We start from the raw sequence: 21,583 nt of genomic DNA, 5'->3' as shown, positions 1-21,583 counted from the left end.
ATACATAGACACGTTTGATGCACAATAATGTATAATTTCATCAATAAACAAATTGAATAATAGAGGACTAATGACGCTACCTTGCGGGAGGCCAGCTTGGCATGTACGAATGTCTGAAAGTGTGGAGTTTATTTGCACCTGAAAAGTTCGTGAGTCCAGAAAACTTTGTACCCAGCTTAGAAATCGGCCTCGAAGTCCCACTGAGTAAAGTCTGGAAAGCAGTGCCTGATGATTAATAGAGTCGAAGGCTTGACAAATGTCAAGAAAGATAGCGACCGTATATCCTTTACTGAATAGGGATTTCCTTACTTCGGATTCTAAGCAACTATTATTGAGAATTCTACGATGTCGGAGGAAAGCAAACTGATGGGAAGAAATTAAATCATATTTATCAATAATGTACGAGAGTCTACGGACAATCATACGTTCCATGAGTTTACATACAATAGGTGTGAGAGAAATTGGGCGGTAGGAGCTGATGGAGTGTTTGTCCTTCCCAGGCTTTAGTATGGGCTTGATAGTGGAGTGTTTCCATTGGGGCGGGATCACAGACGTTTCCCAACTCATGTTAATAATCTCTCACAGAGAGCAAAACATATTGTCATTTAAATGTGTTACGACCAAAATCACTCCGAGAATGATCGCACAAAAGAAACAATCAACTAATGTTCAGGCGGTTTATTAACAGTGATATTGCGGGTACAGACTCGTAATCGGTTTTCACATCAGTACAATAATGATCAAGAGAAACAATTATAAATCGGTAATGGAATCACTTACACGCATTACAGTCCAAAATCTGATAATGACGATGTTCACATACCCCTGGTGATGTCCAGATACAATGTTCGACACACAGATGAATGGTCCTTGATGCACCGATGAATGATTCCTCCATCGTAAATTCAGAGGCACTGGTTGCAATAATCCATGTTATAAATCCAGGGTATAGGTCCACAGCGAAATGTGCAGAATCCAATGTTATGACGACCACGTCCAGTCGATGCGTTGAATGATGATTCACTTTATAATGTCCAGCAAGGAATCCAGCCCGTCACAGCTTGGCCGTAACAATGTCCGTTGACACTAAAATATGGAGTCTATCTCCAATGTAGGCAAATTAATTCTCTGCAGGCAAAATGTCTCCCAGGCCTTATCTCCACAAACACAGGTTGTATAGCAGGTCAGCAGGTAACACAGGACTGACTATAACAAGTCGCTTCAGAGCCAGAAGTGACGTAACTCTCAGAGCAGAGGTGTTGGGTACTCTGCCTACCTCAGAATTTCTCCTGCTTATATACTATCCATTCACCCCTTTCTAGTACATTCTGTAATTTTCTCCAACCTGGGGCCACATACCTGAACATACTAGCAAGTCCAAATTTCAGGAATCCTGGATGACTCACTGCCTAATATGTGCATAACATCATTGCCAAAATTAACTACCAATCACATTGGGTTACAAGGGCAGTGCCTCACTCAGCCAGCACTTCCTAGAATTTTCTGGAATGGGTTAAATCATTCTAGATTGAGTGAGCGATAATGTATTTCCTGTCACATGTATACATGTACTGTAGCTACATTGTATACCATGTAGAAAATTCTCCACTGATCTGGTCAGCCTGTATGTACTATATCTATATCATATAGAATGTTCTCCATTAATCTGGTCACCCTGTGTACATACACATTAAACAACCATGCATACAGCCTTGATACATGTACATAACTACTTGTGTGTACATTTATGACAAATGGCTTAACAACTGTTTGTCGATTCCATCGCCCCCAGGGGCTGAGTTCTTGGAAGCTTTGATCGCCATTTCGAGCTCTTTGGGAGTGAAAGGAGCGTTGAGAGGAGAATCATTGTCATGTATATAGGATGGGGGTTGGGAAGTAGGGAGAGGGAGAATGGGAGTTAAAGAAGGCTTTTGAGAGAAAGCAACTGCCATAGCATTGGCGATACAGTGGGCGTCATGAGTATAAGTATTGTTTATAAGTATGGGTGGGAAGGTACTCCTGGTGTTATTGTTAGACAATAGTTTTACTTTGCACCATACATCTGAGAGTGGGGAAAAACGGTTCAAAGAGTTGCAAAAAGTAGTGAAATGAGAACGTTTGGCTGATATAATGGTGCGCCTGGCTGCAGCATTGAATTGTATTGAGTTGAATTGAGTTTGAATTGAGTTTCATTATGCATGACTTTAATAGTCAATTTGACACAAAAAACGTGTCTAGCTCATGACATCTCCAAGCACTTTCGTAACAACATTTCCTTCAACACGCCATCTCCTGAAACTCGTTAATTTGTTTACCATAAATTGTCAGAAAGCTAGGAAGCTTTAAACACTTTCTCTTCTACAGCAATGATAGTTTATGATATCAAAAGTAGGAACGACATGTCGTAAAATGTAGATCTACTTCGCCATGTAAACTACTAGTAATTGAAAAGAGTTGAAAAGAAAGCAGCTTATTTGCACAAGGGAATATGACACTTAGAAATTTTCTGAAGAAGAATCAAAACTTACATTCAATGTATATGCTGATTTCATATCTATTTGTTTATTTATTCATTTATCAGTTTTGAAAGTTTTCCCTCGCTAAACACGCTAAATGTTGAAGAAAATGGCCATCAACAAAAAACAAAACAAAAAGCAAACAAAACTACATTGAAGGAAGGTTCGTTAGGGAACATATTTTCAAATTCATTCGAATGTACAGGTTCTAAATTTCAAAGGGTTCCGTGTTTAAATGTCAGACAGAAAAATATCGGATTAAAAAAATATCTGAGGTACAAAGGTCACGGGAAAATGTCAGTCCTTAAAAAAATGTCAGGGGTAAAAGAAAAAATGTCAGAGGTCATACACTGGGAAATCAAGACTGAAATAATAAAGGTTGATCTTACGCGACAAAGTAAAATTGAGATACATATGGAGTTCATGCTTGTAAATTTATTTTGAAATCGATTACAAAAGTATTGCACTTTTACCATTGTCTAAACATCTTTTTTTTTTCGTTGATTCAATTCTCACATGACAAGTATGAAGATGTGAAATTGGAATCTCACGGGGCAAATCCGAAATGACAATTAATGAGTCTTGGATTGTGACATTGTAATCACAAGAGTCATTCACTTGCAGGCGGAGATACAGTCGACGATGACCTTGTCTAGGTTCCACACCATCGTGCGTGTACTAAAATGTACAGAATATAAATGCCCTTCAACAATAAAAGAAGCAGTAGGTTTAGCTGGATTGTAATTCCGCACGGTCTAGAACAGGGCCCCATAATGATAGCAACTCTTGCTGGAATGGCAACTTCCAATAGCAACAGCCCATCAGGAAGCTGGGTTCTTGTCGTTACCATGACAATTACCATTTCAGCAAGAGTTTCTATCATATCAACTCTTTATGAAATGGGGCCCAGATCACTTGTCGTCAGCCAGAATTTGGGAGGAATCGTTGAATCTTTCAACGCGGGAAACTCGATCTGCCCTGCTCAGCATGCTTCGTGTTTTCTTCTTGTTGTTGTTGTTGTTGTTGTTGTTGTTGATGACTTGCGTTCTTGATGAGTAGGTCACATGGAATTGATTTAAGCTTGGCTGCCATATAGCAGCCTTTGGCAATGAGGAAATTCGGCTATTTAGCATAATGTGTAATATTGTTGCTAATTTTCATCCAGGAGACCTGAAAACACGGATAATACAACTTTTTCTTTGAAAAGGAATCCATTTGTAACAACAGTTTCCATATTAATATGATACAAGTGTCTTAAACATGCAAATTAGTGCAATGAGCTTATTTACATACGTGAAATATACCGTAGTCCGGTAGATTATTAACATATTACATGACTTGGAAAAGTTGTTAAGTAGAAGGCTCTCTGTTGACTTGTGTTCTCGCCGAGTATTGACGTAAATCAAGCTTTAATCAAGGATTAACTAGCTTTCCATAACAGAAACATTGTTTGTTTGTTTGTTTGTTTGTTCATTTTCCATCTAAGAAGATGGCTGGATAGCCCATATTCAGCTACGTTAAGCTGGTCTTCCATGGGGTCCAGTTGGATGTGAGGTGGGACCACTTCACCGGGTTAACACCCTGCTCTTTGCGATGAATGAATGAAGCGGGATCTTTTACGTGCGTGAGTTGTTTCTCTTTCATACACGGGACCTCCATTTTATGTCCTATCCGAGGGACAGAGTGTTTTGCCTCTTGCTAGAGGGGACGGTATGATTACACACAACATTGCTCAGTCCAGACTCGGCTTCGAACCCGGGCCGCGTGATCGTGAGGCAGACGCGCTACCGACTGAGCCAACTCACCGCCATTTGTCTTTCAGATCAAAGATTTAAGTCGATAAAAAAACCCAAACGATTTAACAGTGTAGAAGTAAGAGTGACTTAGTGCATTCTTCTCAAAAGTAAATATGACATGTCTAATTTTAGTGAAGTATTCATTCAGCATATCTATAGGAACAATGTTGCTTTAATATCATGTAATGTAATGTCAAGAATTCCCATGTTTAGAATATAGGGCCTACACATACACATACACATACACACACACACACACACACACACACACATACATATATATATATATATATATATATATATATATATATATATATCGGCGGATTTTCTTCTTTTGGAGATGCAACGACTGACTTCACAGTTACCGTGGTTACAGTGCGGAAACTTGCTTGCTTTTTTTTTTCATATTCCAATGCTTTGAAAGATTGTTTTCACGGCTGTACGTCTACCAAAGAAAGAAGCAAGTTAACTTACCAGTGAGATCAAACAACATAAGCACGATGAAGATTCCCTTCTTCATTCCTTACGGTTTACTCTAGCTTCACAACAACGAGTACAAAGCTTGCGTACAATATTGCAGCCAGCTTCTTTAGTTCGGGATAAGTTGTTTCATACTGCCATGCTCAACCACCAGAGTTGCGTGAAGACAGAAGTTGTCATGATAACTAAATTAGCCCCCTCAGCTGTTCTTCCCGCGAGCGCGGAAATTGCTCCCACAATTCATTGCTGCCGTTGGAGTCGCCAGCATCCTCAGCAGCATCCCTGTCGCTTGCAGAGAATTTAGATCTGATCCGTGTATAAGTAGCTCATATCTTACAGCATCTTTAGGGCTCACACGGCTAAACAATTCCCCATATATAGAGACGTGTGTTAAAATTCAAAATTCAAAAAAATTCTCTAAAATAGCTGGGAGAAATGAGATGTCTCATCTTCACTAACCTGGATAAGTGAGATATATCTTTTCATTCATCAAAGTCCCAAGGTGCGTTCTTAAGCTCAAACTCTGTCCAAGGGTCCGCAAAGCCAGACTACGAGTTCTTTTCACTCAAAACCCACCTATTTTTTGTACATGTACCCAATGAAATGTAGTCCCTTCAAATTCCATGAGAAAAGCTTTCATCTTCCAACCAAAATGCAGTTTGTAGAGGAATTCATACTCAATAATTGCAGCTATTCATTTTTTTTTTGGCCAAACTGCGTTATTGCTTTTTAATTAATCTTTTTTTTTTCTTCATTTATTTTGGTATCTTTGGTACGAATTTGTGAAGGGGGTCTGGGACATTCATTTTATTTACAGGTGTGAGCCCAATACCCGTAGTTCATTCTTTGATTACTCGTCATGGCGCGAAGCCGTAATCACAGCTATGTGTGAAATTGAAAGGTAAATTTCTATAGGTGTACAAATATTAGGAAGTGTGCATGTTTCCACAATGCATAAGGAAAATATGCGACGTGATTTGTTTTTTTTTTTCTAATTTGGAGAGCATATTGTTTTTAATGTTTGATCAAGTATATTCAGAATTCTTTCATAATTATCTGAGGATATTTAATGAATTATGAATTTGACAAGCACTCCAAGAGCACATATCTCCGCAGATCATCTAATTTCACCATTGATCTTGTTCTTCTATAGAGATCAGTAATTTCCACCCATACGTATGTACGCTGAATAAATAGCCGCTTACAGTGGCCTGATTTGCCTATAGTGTCGGTCTCGTGGGCTTGATATGCCCATGGAGCTACTAACAGTAGCTCCATGATATGCCTAGTGTCGAACTGGTGGACCGTGTTATGACTCGCTTGCTCATTCTACTTGATGTCGAACTCATGGGAATTCTTCACCAAGTGTCTAACTCGTGGTCTGTGTAACTAGTGGGCAGTGTGACTCGTTGTCTGTATAATATGACTCGCAGGTTGTATAGCTCGTGGACTGTATATAATTCGTGGGCTGAATGACTTGTGGGTGTCGAACTCGATCATGACGTGCACCCTATAAAACACAATTACAATCACAATGCACAAGTTCATTGGCTGTTGTGGGAGTTCCCACCACAATTCACCCTGAATATAGACACATCAGATTTTCATACACAAACGGGAGCTTTGGAGAATTTTATGTGCCAAACAAGATAATGATTGTTTTGGCCGCAATGTTTGATGGACTTCGCTTCAACAAAGTTCAGCATTTTAGACTTATGGTTTGTGGTAACTATATACATACATTAATATACTTGGAAGCACTGGCGTAGCCAGGGGGGGGGGGGGGCGATGGGGGCGGTCGCCCCCCCCCCCCCCCTAAGATTTGGACCGGGGATTTGGGAGGCGGAAAAAAAAATGCGTGTATACTGTATGCTTGCACATGAAGCGGGTCTCCTTTGCAACCTTTCATCAAATAAGATATTTTTTTGAATATTTCACTCAAAGTGTGCACCAGATCGTTGAATTTCAATTCAAAATATGCAAAATCTCTCGTGCTTGGGAGGGGGTATCCCCCTCCCAAACCCTCCCCCTCTGTGCCTCTTTCCCTAGCTTAGTATTTACAAAAAAAAAAAAAAAAAATATGAATAATTCTGAGTGCACAAGACTTATCACTTGTATTCCGAAAACTCAAGGTTCCCTCATGTATAAGGGGAATTTCCCCTTTTAATCGACCCTTTCCTCCCTCAGCCCCCCCCCCATCATTTCTTTTTTTTTTTTTGTGATTTCCCAAATGTTGATTCCATCAAATATGCGTATACGAGATATCTCAATTTCAACCTTAAAAAGGCAAAAGCTCCATCGGAAGGGAAGGGTGGAGATAACACTCGCCCACGCCTTCTCCCTGCTCGCCCGCCCCCCCCCCCCCCTTCCGCCATGCATAGAAGTAGACTGTGGCTCTACCCAGATCGCTTTATTTCAATTCTAAAAACGCAATATAAGCTCCGCGAGCGGGAGGGGGAATCCCCCTTCCCCTAAGCTCTACCTCACTAGACTTTATACATACACACAGATGGTGCACATTCGGAATAAGAGCTACTATTCCGTGATTTTAACACTTCGATGAAAAAGTATTGCACCGAAAATCTGCACCAGATCGCTGAATTTCAGGTCTGAAAACGCAAAATCACCTTCGTGTGGGAGGGGATATGCCCCTATTTACACCCTCGTGTGCATGCTTTTTCTGTTTGATTGCTGAACTGCAGACAGCGTTCATGATATTCAGTGTAAGAACTAATACAAGAAGATTGTTTAAATGATATACCATTTTATAGGCAAATTGTTCAATAATAATCTACACTAAAATATACTGCAACCTTAAACAAGTGGGACTGTTTCAACTCGTTAAAACACGCAAAGACATGCATCAAATTGCACCATTTGCAACATCAAAATGCAAAAAGTTCTTACCGTGGGAGGGGGGACACCCCCCTCCCACACCCTCCCCTCCCCCTTCGCTCGCTCCGCTCGCTCGGGTTCAGTCGCGTTCATGATATTCGGTGAAAAGAATTAACACAAGTACCATTAATATAGGCAAATTGTTCAATAATAATCTACATCAAAATATACTGCTACCTTAAACAAGTGGGACTGTTTCTCGTCGATAAAACGCGCAAAAACATACATCAAATTGCACCATTTACAACATCAAAATGCAAAAAGTTCTTACCGTGGGAGGGGGGACACCCCCCTCCCACACCCTCCCCTCCCCCCTCGCTCGCTCCACTCGCTCAGGTTCAGTCGCGTTCATGATATTCAGTGAAAAGAATTAACAGAAGAAGTGTATTCAAATTGTACCATTTTATAGGCAAATTGTTCAATAATAATCTACATCAAAACATACTGCTACCTTAAACAAATGGGACTGTTTCACGTCGATAGAACGAGCAAAAACATGCATCAAATTGCACCATTTGCGACATCAAAATGCAAAAAGTTCTTACCGTGGGAGGGGGGACACCCCCCTCCCACACCCTCCCCTCCCCCTTCGCTCGCTCCGCTCGCTCGGGTTCAGTCGCGTTCATGATATTCAGTGCAAAGAATCAATATAAGAAGTGTGTTTAAATTATACCATTTTATAGGCAAATTGTTCAATAATAATATACATCAAAAACATACTGCTACCTTAAACAAGTGGGACTGTTTCACGTCGATAGAACGAGCAAAAACATGCATCAAATTGCACCATTTGCGACATCAAAATGCAAAAAGTTCTTACCGTGGGAGGGGGGACACCCCCCTCCCACACCCTCCCCTCCCCCCTCGCTCGCTCCGCTCGCTCGGGTTCAGTCGCGTTCATGATATTCAGTGAAAATAATTAATACAAGAAGTGTATATAAATTATACCATTTTATAGGCAAATTGTTCAATAATAATCTACACTAAAATATACTGCTACCTTAAACAAGTGGGACTGCTTCTCGTCGATGAAACGCGCAAAAACATGCATCAAATTGCACCATTTACAACATCAAAATGCAAAAAGTTCTTACCGTGGGAGGGGGGACACCCCCCTCCCACACCCTTCCCTCCCCCTTCGCTCGCTCCGCTCGCTCGGGCTCAGTCGCGTTCATGATATTCAGTGCAAAGAATCAATATAAGAAGTGTGTTTAAATTATACCATTTTATAGGCAAATTGTTCAATAATAATCTACATCAAAATATACTGCTACCTTAAACAAGTGGGACTGTTTCACGTCGATAAAACGCGCAAAAACATGCATCAAATTGCACCATTTACAACATCAAAATGCAAAAAGTTCTTACCGTGGGAGGGGGGACACCCCCCTCCCACACCCTCCCCCCCTCGCTCGCTCCGCTCGCTCGGGCTCGGTCGCTTCGCTCCCTCGCAGACTAACCGCCCCCCCTAAGATCAAATCCTGGCTACGCCGTTGCTTGGAAGTATCAATATAAGTCAACATTGCCTATTAATGTCTAGACAATTTATGGTAAAAAGGTAATTGATGGTTCATTCGTTCACTTGAAGTAAATGCATATACTGTCATGTAAGTATGCGCTGTGACTCTGGAGGGCACAAGCGTTTAACGTCTGCGTGTCTTAAGATTCTCTCGGCCTCTTTCAACAAAGCGAGAGAATAGCATACCAGAAATAGGAGACGGTCGTCATTGTTCTTTACGGCCTTCACTCCTGTGCAAATACAACATGCCAAGATAGGCCCTACACCAGAAACGCACTTATTAAGCCTCCGAGCCTATGAATTTCATTGTAATCCCGATTGGACAATTCAGGGCAACGGGTAAGACCAGCCATGGCCGATAGAAATCCACGAGTGTTTGGAATGCGGTGGCTGCTATGCGGGGTCCTCATCGGAGCAAGTCTCGCCCAGGACCCCAATCCCCACGTCGATGTCGCCGGAGGAAGGCTGGTTGGGAAAACTGTCGACTTCGTTGAGGATCAGTTTATTGGGGTCAACACTAAGGTCGATGTGTATCTGGTAAGTAAGATTGTTACGTAAGAAATGATAACGGTATATAGCGGAAAATAAGGAAAGGGTATTGCGCATTTCTCAACATATACCCCCCCCCCCCCATGCAATAATGTTTAAAACTTAAGTTAGCGTGAGTACCTGGACAACCCTTGTAGATCCTATCTGACTATACGTGAGCCGGTCAATAGTAGTAGTGGTCTTGAATATTAATACAAGGTAATTAGAACTGGAATCTGAAAGCATTGGGATGTGTAATGCAAGGTTGATGAACATCGTACATTACTGCATTAGGTCCGTCAGACCATACAGAGTACACATGCATTTTCTTTTCTTTTTTTTTTGCATGCACTGCTCACACACAGACACACACATTTATTCATATGCAACCAATACGTGTGTATAATCATTTATAGACTCCATTGAATACTGAATTGACACGCAATGTCTTATAACTCTGTCTCTAAACCACACTCATTGTCTCCAAATCATACTCAAACACTCAATGTAAACATAATGAGAGACTCTTAAGGGGTTCTGAAACTAAAACCTCACGTGCAAGTTTCCAGACTAAAAAGGTTTCCCGACAACAGGAAGGTCGATAGGACCTATAGGCAGGCGATAGGTATAGAAGCTCACAGGAACCATCCATTGCAGCAAACGAACTGATTTGGACGGGTTTCTCAAGAGGGGCCCTTCTTCAGAAGATTTTACACTTCTGAAGAAGGGACCCGCCCCCACTTTAAAAAAGACGAGTAAGAAGAATCTTGCTAGTGAAAATATAGTGCCTTCACACTTAATCGTTACACGCGTTTCTCTCGCTCCCTCCCCTCTCTCTGTCTGTCTCTGATTATATATACACATATGATATATATATATATATATATATATATATATATATATATATATATATATATCGTGAAATTGCCTTGGCCACGTACGTGATGGGTGCTGCATTGTTTGGTATATAGTCGTGACAGGAAGGAGGAGCCAGTGGAACGACTGCACCGTCTGCTGGCTCTTCCTGTCAAGACTATTTGACCTTTATTATATATGCATACATGTATATGTACATGTATATATATATATATATATATATATATATATATATCATAATAACTATGTATATGTATATATGTATTTTTATAAATGCTGTGCAGAAAAGAAAAGGGTGGGACACCTTATTCACGTGAAGCATTCCCTATGTATTCCTATTGATCACGTCATTTGCTTTTACGTGTGATAATATCACGGATTAACTTATTCATTATTTTATTCATTCATTCATTCATTTGTTTTCATCCTCATTTTCATTCCAACAAAACATAACACAGAATTCATCAGGAATTAGATCAAAAGAATACACATACAAGTACATTAAAATGTGCGAAACGAAAATTAGCAAAAAGAGACATGTCAGCAAAATACTAATTTATGTTTAGAGGGAAAAAAGAGAAGTGAGAGGTCCACTAAAAACTAACTATGTCAGTATCTACAGTACAGAAAAAAAATTGTTCTCTCCATCCTTATGTACGAATCTTCAAACCATTATAGGTCCGTTCAATATAAGCTCAAGTTATAACGATTCCTCTTTGGGTCACAGTTAATGGGATTTTTTTTTTCGTTAAGTTCATTGATGCAGAACAACTTAAACTTTCGCCTTCTAAGTATCACGTTTCATTCTATCTTGGCAAGATAGTTTCAGATAATCATATAAACTTTTCGGCAAGCGCTTTTAAGGCTGTCTAGTCGTTACCACGCATCTGTCATACTTTTCATTGTATTAAGTAGACTTTCTCTTAAACTATCAGTGTTTTATATCATATCTATGTTTTTCACTACGGGCATAATATATCATTGAATATAATACTTAAACTCATGTTCATGTTAACATAATACTATTTTCACTGAAAGCACATCCTATAGTAGGTGTTTGCATACACACATTATAAGTACACGGGGGACCTCGACCAAACTTTATTTTCAACTAGGGTCTACAACTGGCTTTTGCCTTATGACATCATTAGATTGTATGTAAGACCTCTGCTGCTTTATAATAGTTGTGTGAGAAACTTAAAGGAGAATGTTTCCCTGGTTTAGGGCGTTCCATTCGCCGATCCGCCGACCCGGTTTGCAGCCCCGGTCGCCAAGACACCCTGGAGTGGAGACTGGAACGCCACGTACTATGGCGATTCCTGCTCGCATTTCGTGACGGACCCAACCCAAGCTCCAGCCAGCGAGGATTGTCTGTACCTCAATGTGTTCGCGCCAAATCCTCAGGTTTGCCTTGTTCTCATCATGTCATCGCTTTCATCTTATATACATCAGTTTATTTTCCTGGGATTAACGATGCAATCACTATACAACATTACAATTTGCAATCAATGTAATAACTGACATTATTACTTCTCCCAATTAACGAATACGCCATCAACATCAAATTCACGTATTATAGAATTAATTTAGATCAGTGTAGTAATGTTTATTCTATAATCAACAATCCAAGTACAGTTGTATTCTGTTAATAAGCTTGCCAGTTCTAGAATTTGATACGCATTTCACAAAAACAAAGATTTAGACTGCATTTTTTTTATTCTACTCTAGTAAACAGTAGAATATGTGCAAGCCGATTTGCAAAATATACATAATTTATACAAAAATATAAGTAAAATTCTAAAATATGGGTTGTTACAGCAGCTGTTTTGTATGCAACATTACAGCAGGTGAGGTATTCTTGTCTTTGGAAATATGGTACTTCACTTTTTATGTTATAGTGATTTCGGCTCCTTTGTTTCTTACTGTCTCCCCTACGATGGGGTCACGTTGTCTCTCTGCAGCCGACAAATGCCGATGCTATGGTCTACTTCCCAGGGGGCGCCTTCAAATTTGGCGGGGCTTCAAACGCCAAAATTTCTGGAACCTCATTGGCGGCTAGCTCTGGGGTCATCGTGGTAACCGTTGGATATCGCGTCGGTGTATTCGGAGTCTTCACTACAGGTGCAAATCATTCGTTAAGATTATCAGGGTTGGCGATTATCGGTGATTGGGTCATTACTTACAGAAAGTGAGAGTGTATTAATTAAAGACATTATAAGTTCAGTAAGTGGAAGTATAATGTGATGGTATTATCGGTACAGTCGTGGTTTTCTTTTCGGTAGTCATAATTATCTTCACAGTAAATTACCGGCATTTTTATTCCATTCCATGTATAAAGGCGATGACGCAGCCCCCGGGAACTACGCCATGTTGGATCAGATCGCAGCGCTGCAGTGGGTTCATGATAACATTCACGGTTAGTGGCTTCCTTGACTAGAAATGTTGCAAGGTTGAAGTTCAGTCACGTATTGTAGCAACCAGGGGATCTGATCGTATAATGATAAAAACCATGCCTTTATAATGATGAATATATTCATACTTCTACTTCTTCAGCTTGGATGATAACATAAGTGACGGTACAATTACATACACTGCAAAAATAAAACTTTGTTTTATTAGAATTGCGTATGGTACTAAAAAAATACAAAATGATACGTGTTTTCAAAAGTGGCAGATTGCTTAATTGAATAACACCTTTGCCTTCGACAGATTGAGGTTAAAACTTGCAAGGTGAACATTTAGCATCTTTCGTGCAAAATGAAATGCGAAACGAGCCATGCCGTTCAGGCACGTTTCCCTTTCCCGAAGATGCGATCCGTGTAACATGTTGCAAAAAGCATGCATCATGTTTATTGTGGTTCATCGTAGTTAGGCTAGAGACAACCAGAGCACATGCGTATTATTTCCTCTTCTTCTTTTCCTTCTTCTTCCTCCTCCTCCTCCTCCTCTTCCTCTTTTTTTTTTTCTTCTTCATCTTTTCATGACAGCTTTCGGCGGTGATAGGGACCGTGTGACAATCTTCGGCCAGAGTGCAGGTGCGGGTAGCGTGGGCTTCCTGCTTCTGTCACCCCTGGCTCACGGCCTCTTCAGTCGCGCAATCATGCAGGTTAGTTTCTTTCTGGTGCTATTGGGGACTCCACAAGAAGTGACTCGATTCTCATTAACCGTCATTTTTTATAGCTTTTCACATTTTTGGTGATAGGGCAGCATTGTGGGTGTGGTCAGGTTCGGCGTCGGACATTTAACATGTGTTGGACATTTTCACCTTTCATTTTTTTTTTTTTTTGATATACCACCATCTTCTCTCCTTACTTTAACAGCTCACTGTCTCTGCACATTGCACGATGTATATCCATAGACTATAAAACTGTCGTTGTCAAATCGGATAAATCAGCCATGTTGCCGTCTCCTTTGAGTACCAAACTGACTTGAGAATGGTTTGGGGTTTAAAGACTTCTTCTTGAGCATGACGTCACAATAGATGAAGTTTATAAATGCCCCAATATCTTTTCAATTGCAGAGCGGTAGCGCTTTGTCTCCAAGATACTTCCGTAATGACCCGGAAACTGATTGCAAGGAAGCCAGAACTCTCGCATCGGTCGCAGGGTGTCCTGAAGATGACACAGTTGCCATGGTTACCTGCCTCAGAACCGTCGACGAGATCAGACTCCTTGAGATTCAGGATATGGTTGGCAACTCAACTCTTATTTTAATACTCTTTTGTTTGTTTAGACAGTGGGTAACTATCTTGACAGTAGAGTGAAGGGCTTTATTTAGATTGCCCCCTCTATTTCCTAAATGTAAAGTTTGTTCCGCTACACCAACGGATATGATCACGGTAATTTAGTTTATCAAAATCACCACTCATTGCATTAAATACAAATTGTAGGTAGTAGTTACTGTGAGTGGAATTGCTTGGTTTGTTAGTTATACTACTTACGCGATAGGACTATCAAAAGGGATAGTATAATTTTGGTTGAGATAGGGATTTAGGTTTAACTTTTTTAAAGATAATTAGAACCACTTATATAAAATGTGAGAGAGCATACAATTCCAAGAGGTATTCAAAGTTTATTTAATGAAATTCGGGTAAGAAGTGGTCTTAGTAAAAGATGGGACACAACTTTTATTAGGACCTCGGGTGTTTGTGGATTTCTCAGCCATTTCAATCAGGTCAAAAGGGGGGGGGGAATGAGGTTAGAAACGAAAACCCACACAATGTGATCAATCACAACTTTGCTGGGCGGTTTTCGTCGCTTCTAGGGAGTGTGTGGAGAAAGTCCATCGATAAATCAGTATCTCTATTGTGTCATCTGACGACTTGTTCTCGCGATTTGAGCTGGTGTTATCTACGCCTTAATCTCATATCTACGGAAGATAAGGTTCATCACAATAATACTTTTTGATTAGGGGCATTTTTCCCCTCAAATTATATTCCTAGACTATATATATAATATATATTGGAGTTGGTAACGACAAGTCTTATTCTTTGTGTTCTCTATAGGCCTACACTGCTGGGTACTTTATTCGGGTGGATGGGGCCTTTCTTACGGACACGCCAGCGAATTTAATGTCACGGGGAGAAGGGAATCGACCGCACGGAGTCATGGTTGGCTTCAACGCCCAGGAGGGCACGAGCAGCATACGGGGTTTCTATCCGGAGTACACCGAGAGCGAGACAGGCCCCCACATCGACCGGTCCACCTTCGAGACCATGGTTGCGGCGACTCTCCTCGGATCGGACCGACAAGAACTCATCGCGGACTCCGTCTTTCAGGAGTACGTCGACTGGCGGCACGCTGACTACCCGGATGCGGACTATTCCGACGGCTACGTGGACTATTACGGAGACTACATCTGGCGAAGCGGGAGTGGCTCCACCTTGAGACATTACGTCACAAGCAATGTTGACGATGTGTACGAGTACATGTTTACGCATACTCCCAGCAGGTTAGTGGATGTGCATTGTGACCATAAATGCGTTTTCATATCGTATTTAGCTTTGTTATGTGATGTGCTTTCAACATTGATTAATGCACTTGTTTAAGCATTTCTACTTGCATCCATTGAGAATCAACTTTATTATTCTTTTACGCCGCCCCCACCACCTTAACAAACTAAATAGTAAGGCCTACTGTAAGCTGTAGTTAACGTTCTTAACGTGTATGCGATTTAGACTGAAAATTCGCTCAGCTAGCTAAATTAGATTTTTATTTTAAACAACATTTGTCTTCGGAGCAGAAAGGATTTCGGCGGTACCAATTCTATACGAGTCGAACGGTATCCGAAGCCAATAATCTTTAATCAAGATTGCCCTCCCTTCGCCATGGATGCGTTACGATGATTCCGAGAATGATGGAGTCGGATTAACTACAAAGTATGTCGAGCTCGATGCTACTTCCATGCAAGCAGAAGACCTCTTCGGTGCTTCTGTAGTCTCCCCTCGGTTCGTCGTCACGTTCACGACACCTCCTAGCCATGTCCTCGGCACTTTTCGGAATCCCCCAGCACCTCATCGGCATCTCCTTGGGGCCTCTTTAGTATCTCCTCGGTTCCTCGTTACTACTTGACACCTCCTATCAACATGTCCCCCATTGTCCTCGGCACTCCTCGGCAACATCTCATCGACCCCTGTTCGGTGCCTCTTCAGTGTCCCCTCGGCTCCTTGTTAATTTCTCGACGTCTCCAAGCCATGTCCTCGGCACTTCTCGGAACCCCCCGGCGCATCATCGACATCTCCTCAGTGCCTCTTCAGTGTCTCCTCTGTTCCTCATTACTTTCTCGATACCTCCTGGCCATGTCGTCGGCACTTCTCGGAATCCCCCGGCACCTCATCGGCATCTCCTCAGTGCTTCTTCAGTGAACTTTCTCGGAACCTCCTAGCCGTGTCCTCGTCGTGTCCTCGTCATGTCCTCGTCATGTCCTCGGTATCTCCTCGGTACCTCCTCAACACCCTCACAGTAACCTCCGGCATCCTGTCGGGATTGTCACTGCATCCACCTGACTTACTTAAAGGAACTTATTTTCGTTGCACTTCATGCATTGTTCGTAAAGGTCGCGGATAAAAGGTTTTGAGTTCAAGCATGTTTAACAGGCATTGAACTTGGTCATTTTTCTTTTGTGATGTAATGATTATTTTCGTCCTGTTTTATTTCCCACTTGCTCAGCTCTTTTTATCGCGTCGGACCAGTCAATCCCTCATGGCTGAGGGCAGGACACACGGAAGAGTTTCAGTTCGTGTTCGGTTGGTCGTTCGACAAAGACATCCTGAAATTTAAACGGGAGCTCACCGACGAGGAAAAGGCGTTGTCCGCCAAAATGATGAGGATGTGGACAAATTTTGCTAAAACGGGGTAAGTAATATTTATTGGGTAGTGTGATTATGTCGAAAATGACTCGGCTCAGTTGATAGCGCGTCCGCCTCCCAAACCAAATGACCCGGGTTCGCTTTTCATGTCTACATGCCTGAGCAATGTTGTGTGTAAATGTACCGTCCACTCTAGTTAATTGGCAAAACGCTCTGTCTCTCGGATAGGACATAAAGTGGAGGTCCCGTTTAAGAGAGACTTACAACTCATGGAAGTAAAAGATCCTGCTTTATTCTTTGAAAGAACATTCAAAGAACAAAGTGCCAAACCCGGTGAAGTGGTCCCACCTCACATTTAAAATTTCACGATCTTTGAACAGTTGCAGATTAGATGAGGTGAGAGATTGTTATCAGCCACAAGTTTACCATTAACTTTGGTACAAATCTTCGCATTATTATAAAAAATATATGAATCAATGTTCTTCGTAGCATTAGTAGTCAACATTATTATCTTTCTCATTATCGTTAGCATGAGTATTATTACTATTAAATACTACAACAACAACTACTACTACTACTTCTACTATAGACTACTACTACTACTACCACTTAGTACCAATAACGATTTAGTCACTGTTATCTTTATTATCGTTTTGTTGTTCTTATCGCAGGAATCCGACGCCTCCTAGCGAGATTACCACGGCCGACCCGAGTCTGCCGACCTGGCCGCAGTTCACAGTCCCCGAGCTGAAGTACATGGATTTATCTCTCAATCCGACCATCCGGAGAGCCGTTAGGGCGAGAGGGATTGCTTTCTGGAATGGCTACATCCCTCGCTTGAGGGCGCTTCTCGGTGAGCACATTTATTTTCAGAACACGTCAAATTATGGCAAAGACAGTCAGAACAACAAGGGGATATCAAGGATCATCTCATTTCCATTTCTCGCAGGGCTCATTGAAGGACAAGTCCACCTTCAATTGGATTGAGATTATGCAGCAATATTAGTAGAATACATCAGTGAAGTTTAAGGAATATCTGGCATTCCATTCAAAAGTTATGAATTTTTAAAGTTTCTGTGTAGTCACTGCTGAATGAGAAGACTGCTACAGTTGATGATGTCAGATGCGTAGAACAATACAAGAAAAATATAAAGAGAATTACACTAAATTTCATTTCATGAAAAAAAAGTATACATTCCCTCAGCTTGTAACTGCCGTATGTTAAGGGTAACATTACTCTCCATGCCTCCTGAAAACGACAAGTCATGTATTCTTCTATTATAAGAGAAAAGTGAAAATACATTGATTTTTCTTTATACACAGCAAAAAAAGTAGAAAGTAAACACTTTTTCGAGTTCATATTTTTCATACAAGATTTTGATGAAAATCATTGTGTTATATACCATATTGAAGATAAGATAATTGGCTATAAACCTACTAGGTCAGTATAAAGGGAAATTTTACGCATGAGTGAACACATTCGTTTTTGTCCTCCAAGGCACAAAAGTAAAGATTGCAGAAATTTACATGTTCTTTTTCATCTACAAATGCCCTTCAAGATAAGAATAATAACAAAAGACCAGTTAAACAAAATGAGAGACATGAATAAAATAGCAAAAATATATTTCCGTTCTCTTTATGTCTCTATAACCTCAAACAAATCAAAGTGGGCAACTAAAGGGGAAAATAAGAATTTTATATCAACTCAAATTTCACATGACATAGTGATTAAGGGAACAAAGATGATTAAATGAAGAGAACATCTTTACTTGATTCTTTTAATTTAGTAATTTGAGAATTCATGAGAAAAATTCAAGAACCAAATATTATTCACAATTTTCCTAATTTGAAAAATCAATTCCAATTCCTATCGTTTTAGTTAATAATGCCTCTTCCCTCATTTCATTGAATTTGGATTTGACAGAAGATTCTTCATTTTCCTCCATTGTTTTAGCCTCTATTGATCTTTTGGGCTTCAAAGATATTATAAAGATCAAAGGTTTATTTTTGCAGCTTAATTCATGTTTTTATTGTGTTAAATTTGTCTTTTGTTCTTATCGTTTCATGGACGAGAACTTATGCATGAATGAAAATTTGTTCATTTTTGCAATTTTTACTTTTGTGCTTCAGAAGAGAAAAACAAAGGTGTTCGCTCATGCGTACAGTTTCCATTTTAAGTGACCTATCAGGTTGTAAACCTTTCATATGGTGTATAATACATTAACTTTAAGCCAAATATTTTATGAGAAATATGAACTGAAAAAAGTGTTTACTTTTTTTTTTTTTTGCTGAGTGTATTTTCTTTATAGCGTTCATATACATATGACATCACAAGTTGTAGTAGCCTTCACATCCAGCGATCTCGGAACTAAAACTTCAAAAATTCATAACTTTTGAACGGATTGTCCGATTTTACTCATACTTTCATCAATGTGTTCTAATGATATTGCTGTAGTCTCTCAATCCACATGTTTATAAAGGTGGACTTGTCTTCTAAAACCATTGAGCTTCATGGTGGAATGATGTAGTCGTTGCAGGTAACGAAGTAAATATAGCCATATCCGGATGTCAAAAGAAAGTTAACTCTGATACTCTTTAAAAAAAAAAGAATCAAACAACATATCTTTAACGATATAGCTAAATTACAGACATTTCTGGAAAGATACTGAAGCAGTGGCTGATCCAGAGGGGGCGCACCGGGCGCGCGCCCCCTCTACATATATATATATATATATATATATATATATATATATATATTTAAAACTAAAGAAATAAAAAAAATGGGGGGGGGGGGGCGTGCGCCCCCTTTAATTTTGTAAAGGTGCCTCCCCTTTGCGGAATTCCTGGATTCGTCCCTGCTGAAGTTCGACATTATTTTCATAACGCACCGTGTCTTTTAATAGGTACTTCGCAGTAACCTTTTTGTTATTGAACATTACATTACGTTATATTGAAATTATGAAGTGGATGCTGGGATTTTATTGTCATGCTTTTCGTCATTTTTACCAGAAAATTTCGTCATTTTTTACCAGAAAAAAAGGACCAACAGTGAGAATTAGTTTTCTTTCCTAGGGGCAAAATCGCTGCAGCTATGGACTCGAACCAGTGACTTAGTGATTGATAGTCCGTGGTCTTATCCACTGCAGTTCCTGTTATCCAGACCAATTTGCTGTCATTATCTAATCGTAATTTTTCTCTATTTCCCAGGGAGCCAGACTGGCACAAACGACGATACGGAAGAATGGCGGGAAAGTTTCCAGGAGTGGCAGAGTGCCTTGAATGAATGGCGAGCCGTCTTCAATGAATTGACGGCGCGCACGAGTGACTAGCACTCTTCCGTTCCAACGCCCATGCTAATGACCGCTATGCTGATTACGAGAAAAATAAATTTAGGACGGTTTGAGTATGGAACTGTTTATAGGTTTACGACCGATTGTGTTCTCACATCACGGTTTGGCATTAGAACTTACCAAAACTGGGGGTTGTTGTTATCGTTGTTCATTTCAATCTTAATCTAGGGTGTCTTGCGGTAAGACACTTTAATTCCCCCACATAGCAAACAAATTCGGTTATTATGATTAATTGGGTTTCCGCATTAATGCACTTAGAAACCTCAGTATTAAGCGCTATATAAGTGTTATTTATCATTATTATTATTGTTATTATCATTATCATTACTATTGTTATTATTATTATTATTATTATTATTATTATTATTATTATTATTATTATTAACATTGTTATCATTATTAACACTTGTGGGCTGTAAAATTTCTTTCAGCTCAAGATGAGGTTCTATTCCCTGAATGATATGCAAACCATACTACCAAAAAGATGCAGGGATTTTGAAATCCAAAGCGATTGAATGAGATTAAAGGAAGATTCAATAGATCCATTTCTCTGTGATAAAAGATGCAGTACTCATTACATACAGGGAAATGATGATCAGTGCGAAATGATGGTGATGAATATACATGATGATGAATATGTATGCTTATGGTTAACTATTTTGTGATAAAGTTGATTACCAGCAGTTAAAGGTTACAATGATTACCAAGTGACGTGAAATAGACTACTTCTTTCGGGAATTTTTAGGCCCATGAAAATTACCACTTTTACACTATCACGTAACAAGAACCAACCATGAACGATAGAAAGTGATACACAGATCAGGAAGGTCGACATGGAGAAAAACGTATAAAATTCATTTTCTACGTACACTCGATACAAATCTACTCTGTTTATTAAATTGTTTGTTTGTCATATTCCATTGCAAGTCAATGAAAGTAAATTAAGTTGTAATCTTTTCAAATATATCTTCATAAAATTGTATCATTGTAGAATACGATTTGTAGTTTGCTTGTAAGCCGGTTCTTTAATATTATATACACATTTTACCCTTTTAAAGGGATGGTACAGTATTGGTGGAGATGAGAATTAGGTTTTAACTTTTTGCGAGATACCAAGAAAACACTTATGGTATAGTACAGAACATACCATTTTAAGAGGAATTCAAAGTTTATTTGATGAAAATCGGGTTTGGAATGACTGAAACATCCAAAAACAAAGTAAAACAAAACGATCGTAATAAAGTGTGGGTCCACCACTTTATTAGAATCGCTCTTTTTTGGATATCTCAGCCATTTCAAAATCAATTTTCATCAAA

General features: G+C 39.9%; 1 protein-coding gene across 1 annotated transcript; it reads left to right on the top strand.

The window, feature by feature from the left end:
* The first annotated feature begins 3,289 nt into the window (after nt 1-3,289).
* LOC140238196 (carboxylesterase 5A-like) lies at nt 3,290-20,246 on the top strand. The gene is made up of 11 exons (XM_072318133.1): nt 3,290-3,491; nt 9,538-9,743; nt 11,835-12,014; nt 12,572-12,731; nt 12,949-13,026; nt 13,598-13,716; nt 14,131-14,298; nt 15,115-15,560; nt 16,778-16,963; nt 17,589-17,770; nt 20,125-20,246. Exons 1-11 carry the CDS (start codon nt 3,290-3,292, stop codon nt 20,244-20,246), a joined length of 2,049 nt encoding a protein of 682 aa, XP_072174234.1.
* The last annotated feature ends 1,337 nt before the right edge of the window (nt 20,247-21,583 follow it).

This window comes from Diadema setosum, chromosome 14, assembly GCF_964275005.1.
Source record: "Diadema setosum chromosome 14, eeDiaSeto1, whole genome shotgun sequence".
In the NCBI taxonomy this organism is placed as follows: Eukaryota; Metazoa; Echinodermata; class Echinoidea; order Diadematoida; family Diadematidae; genus Diadema; species Diadema setosum.
Note: the sequence above shows the minus strand (reverse complement) of the source record. Positions and strands in the feature narration are given on the sequence as shown.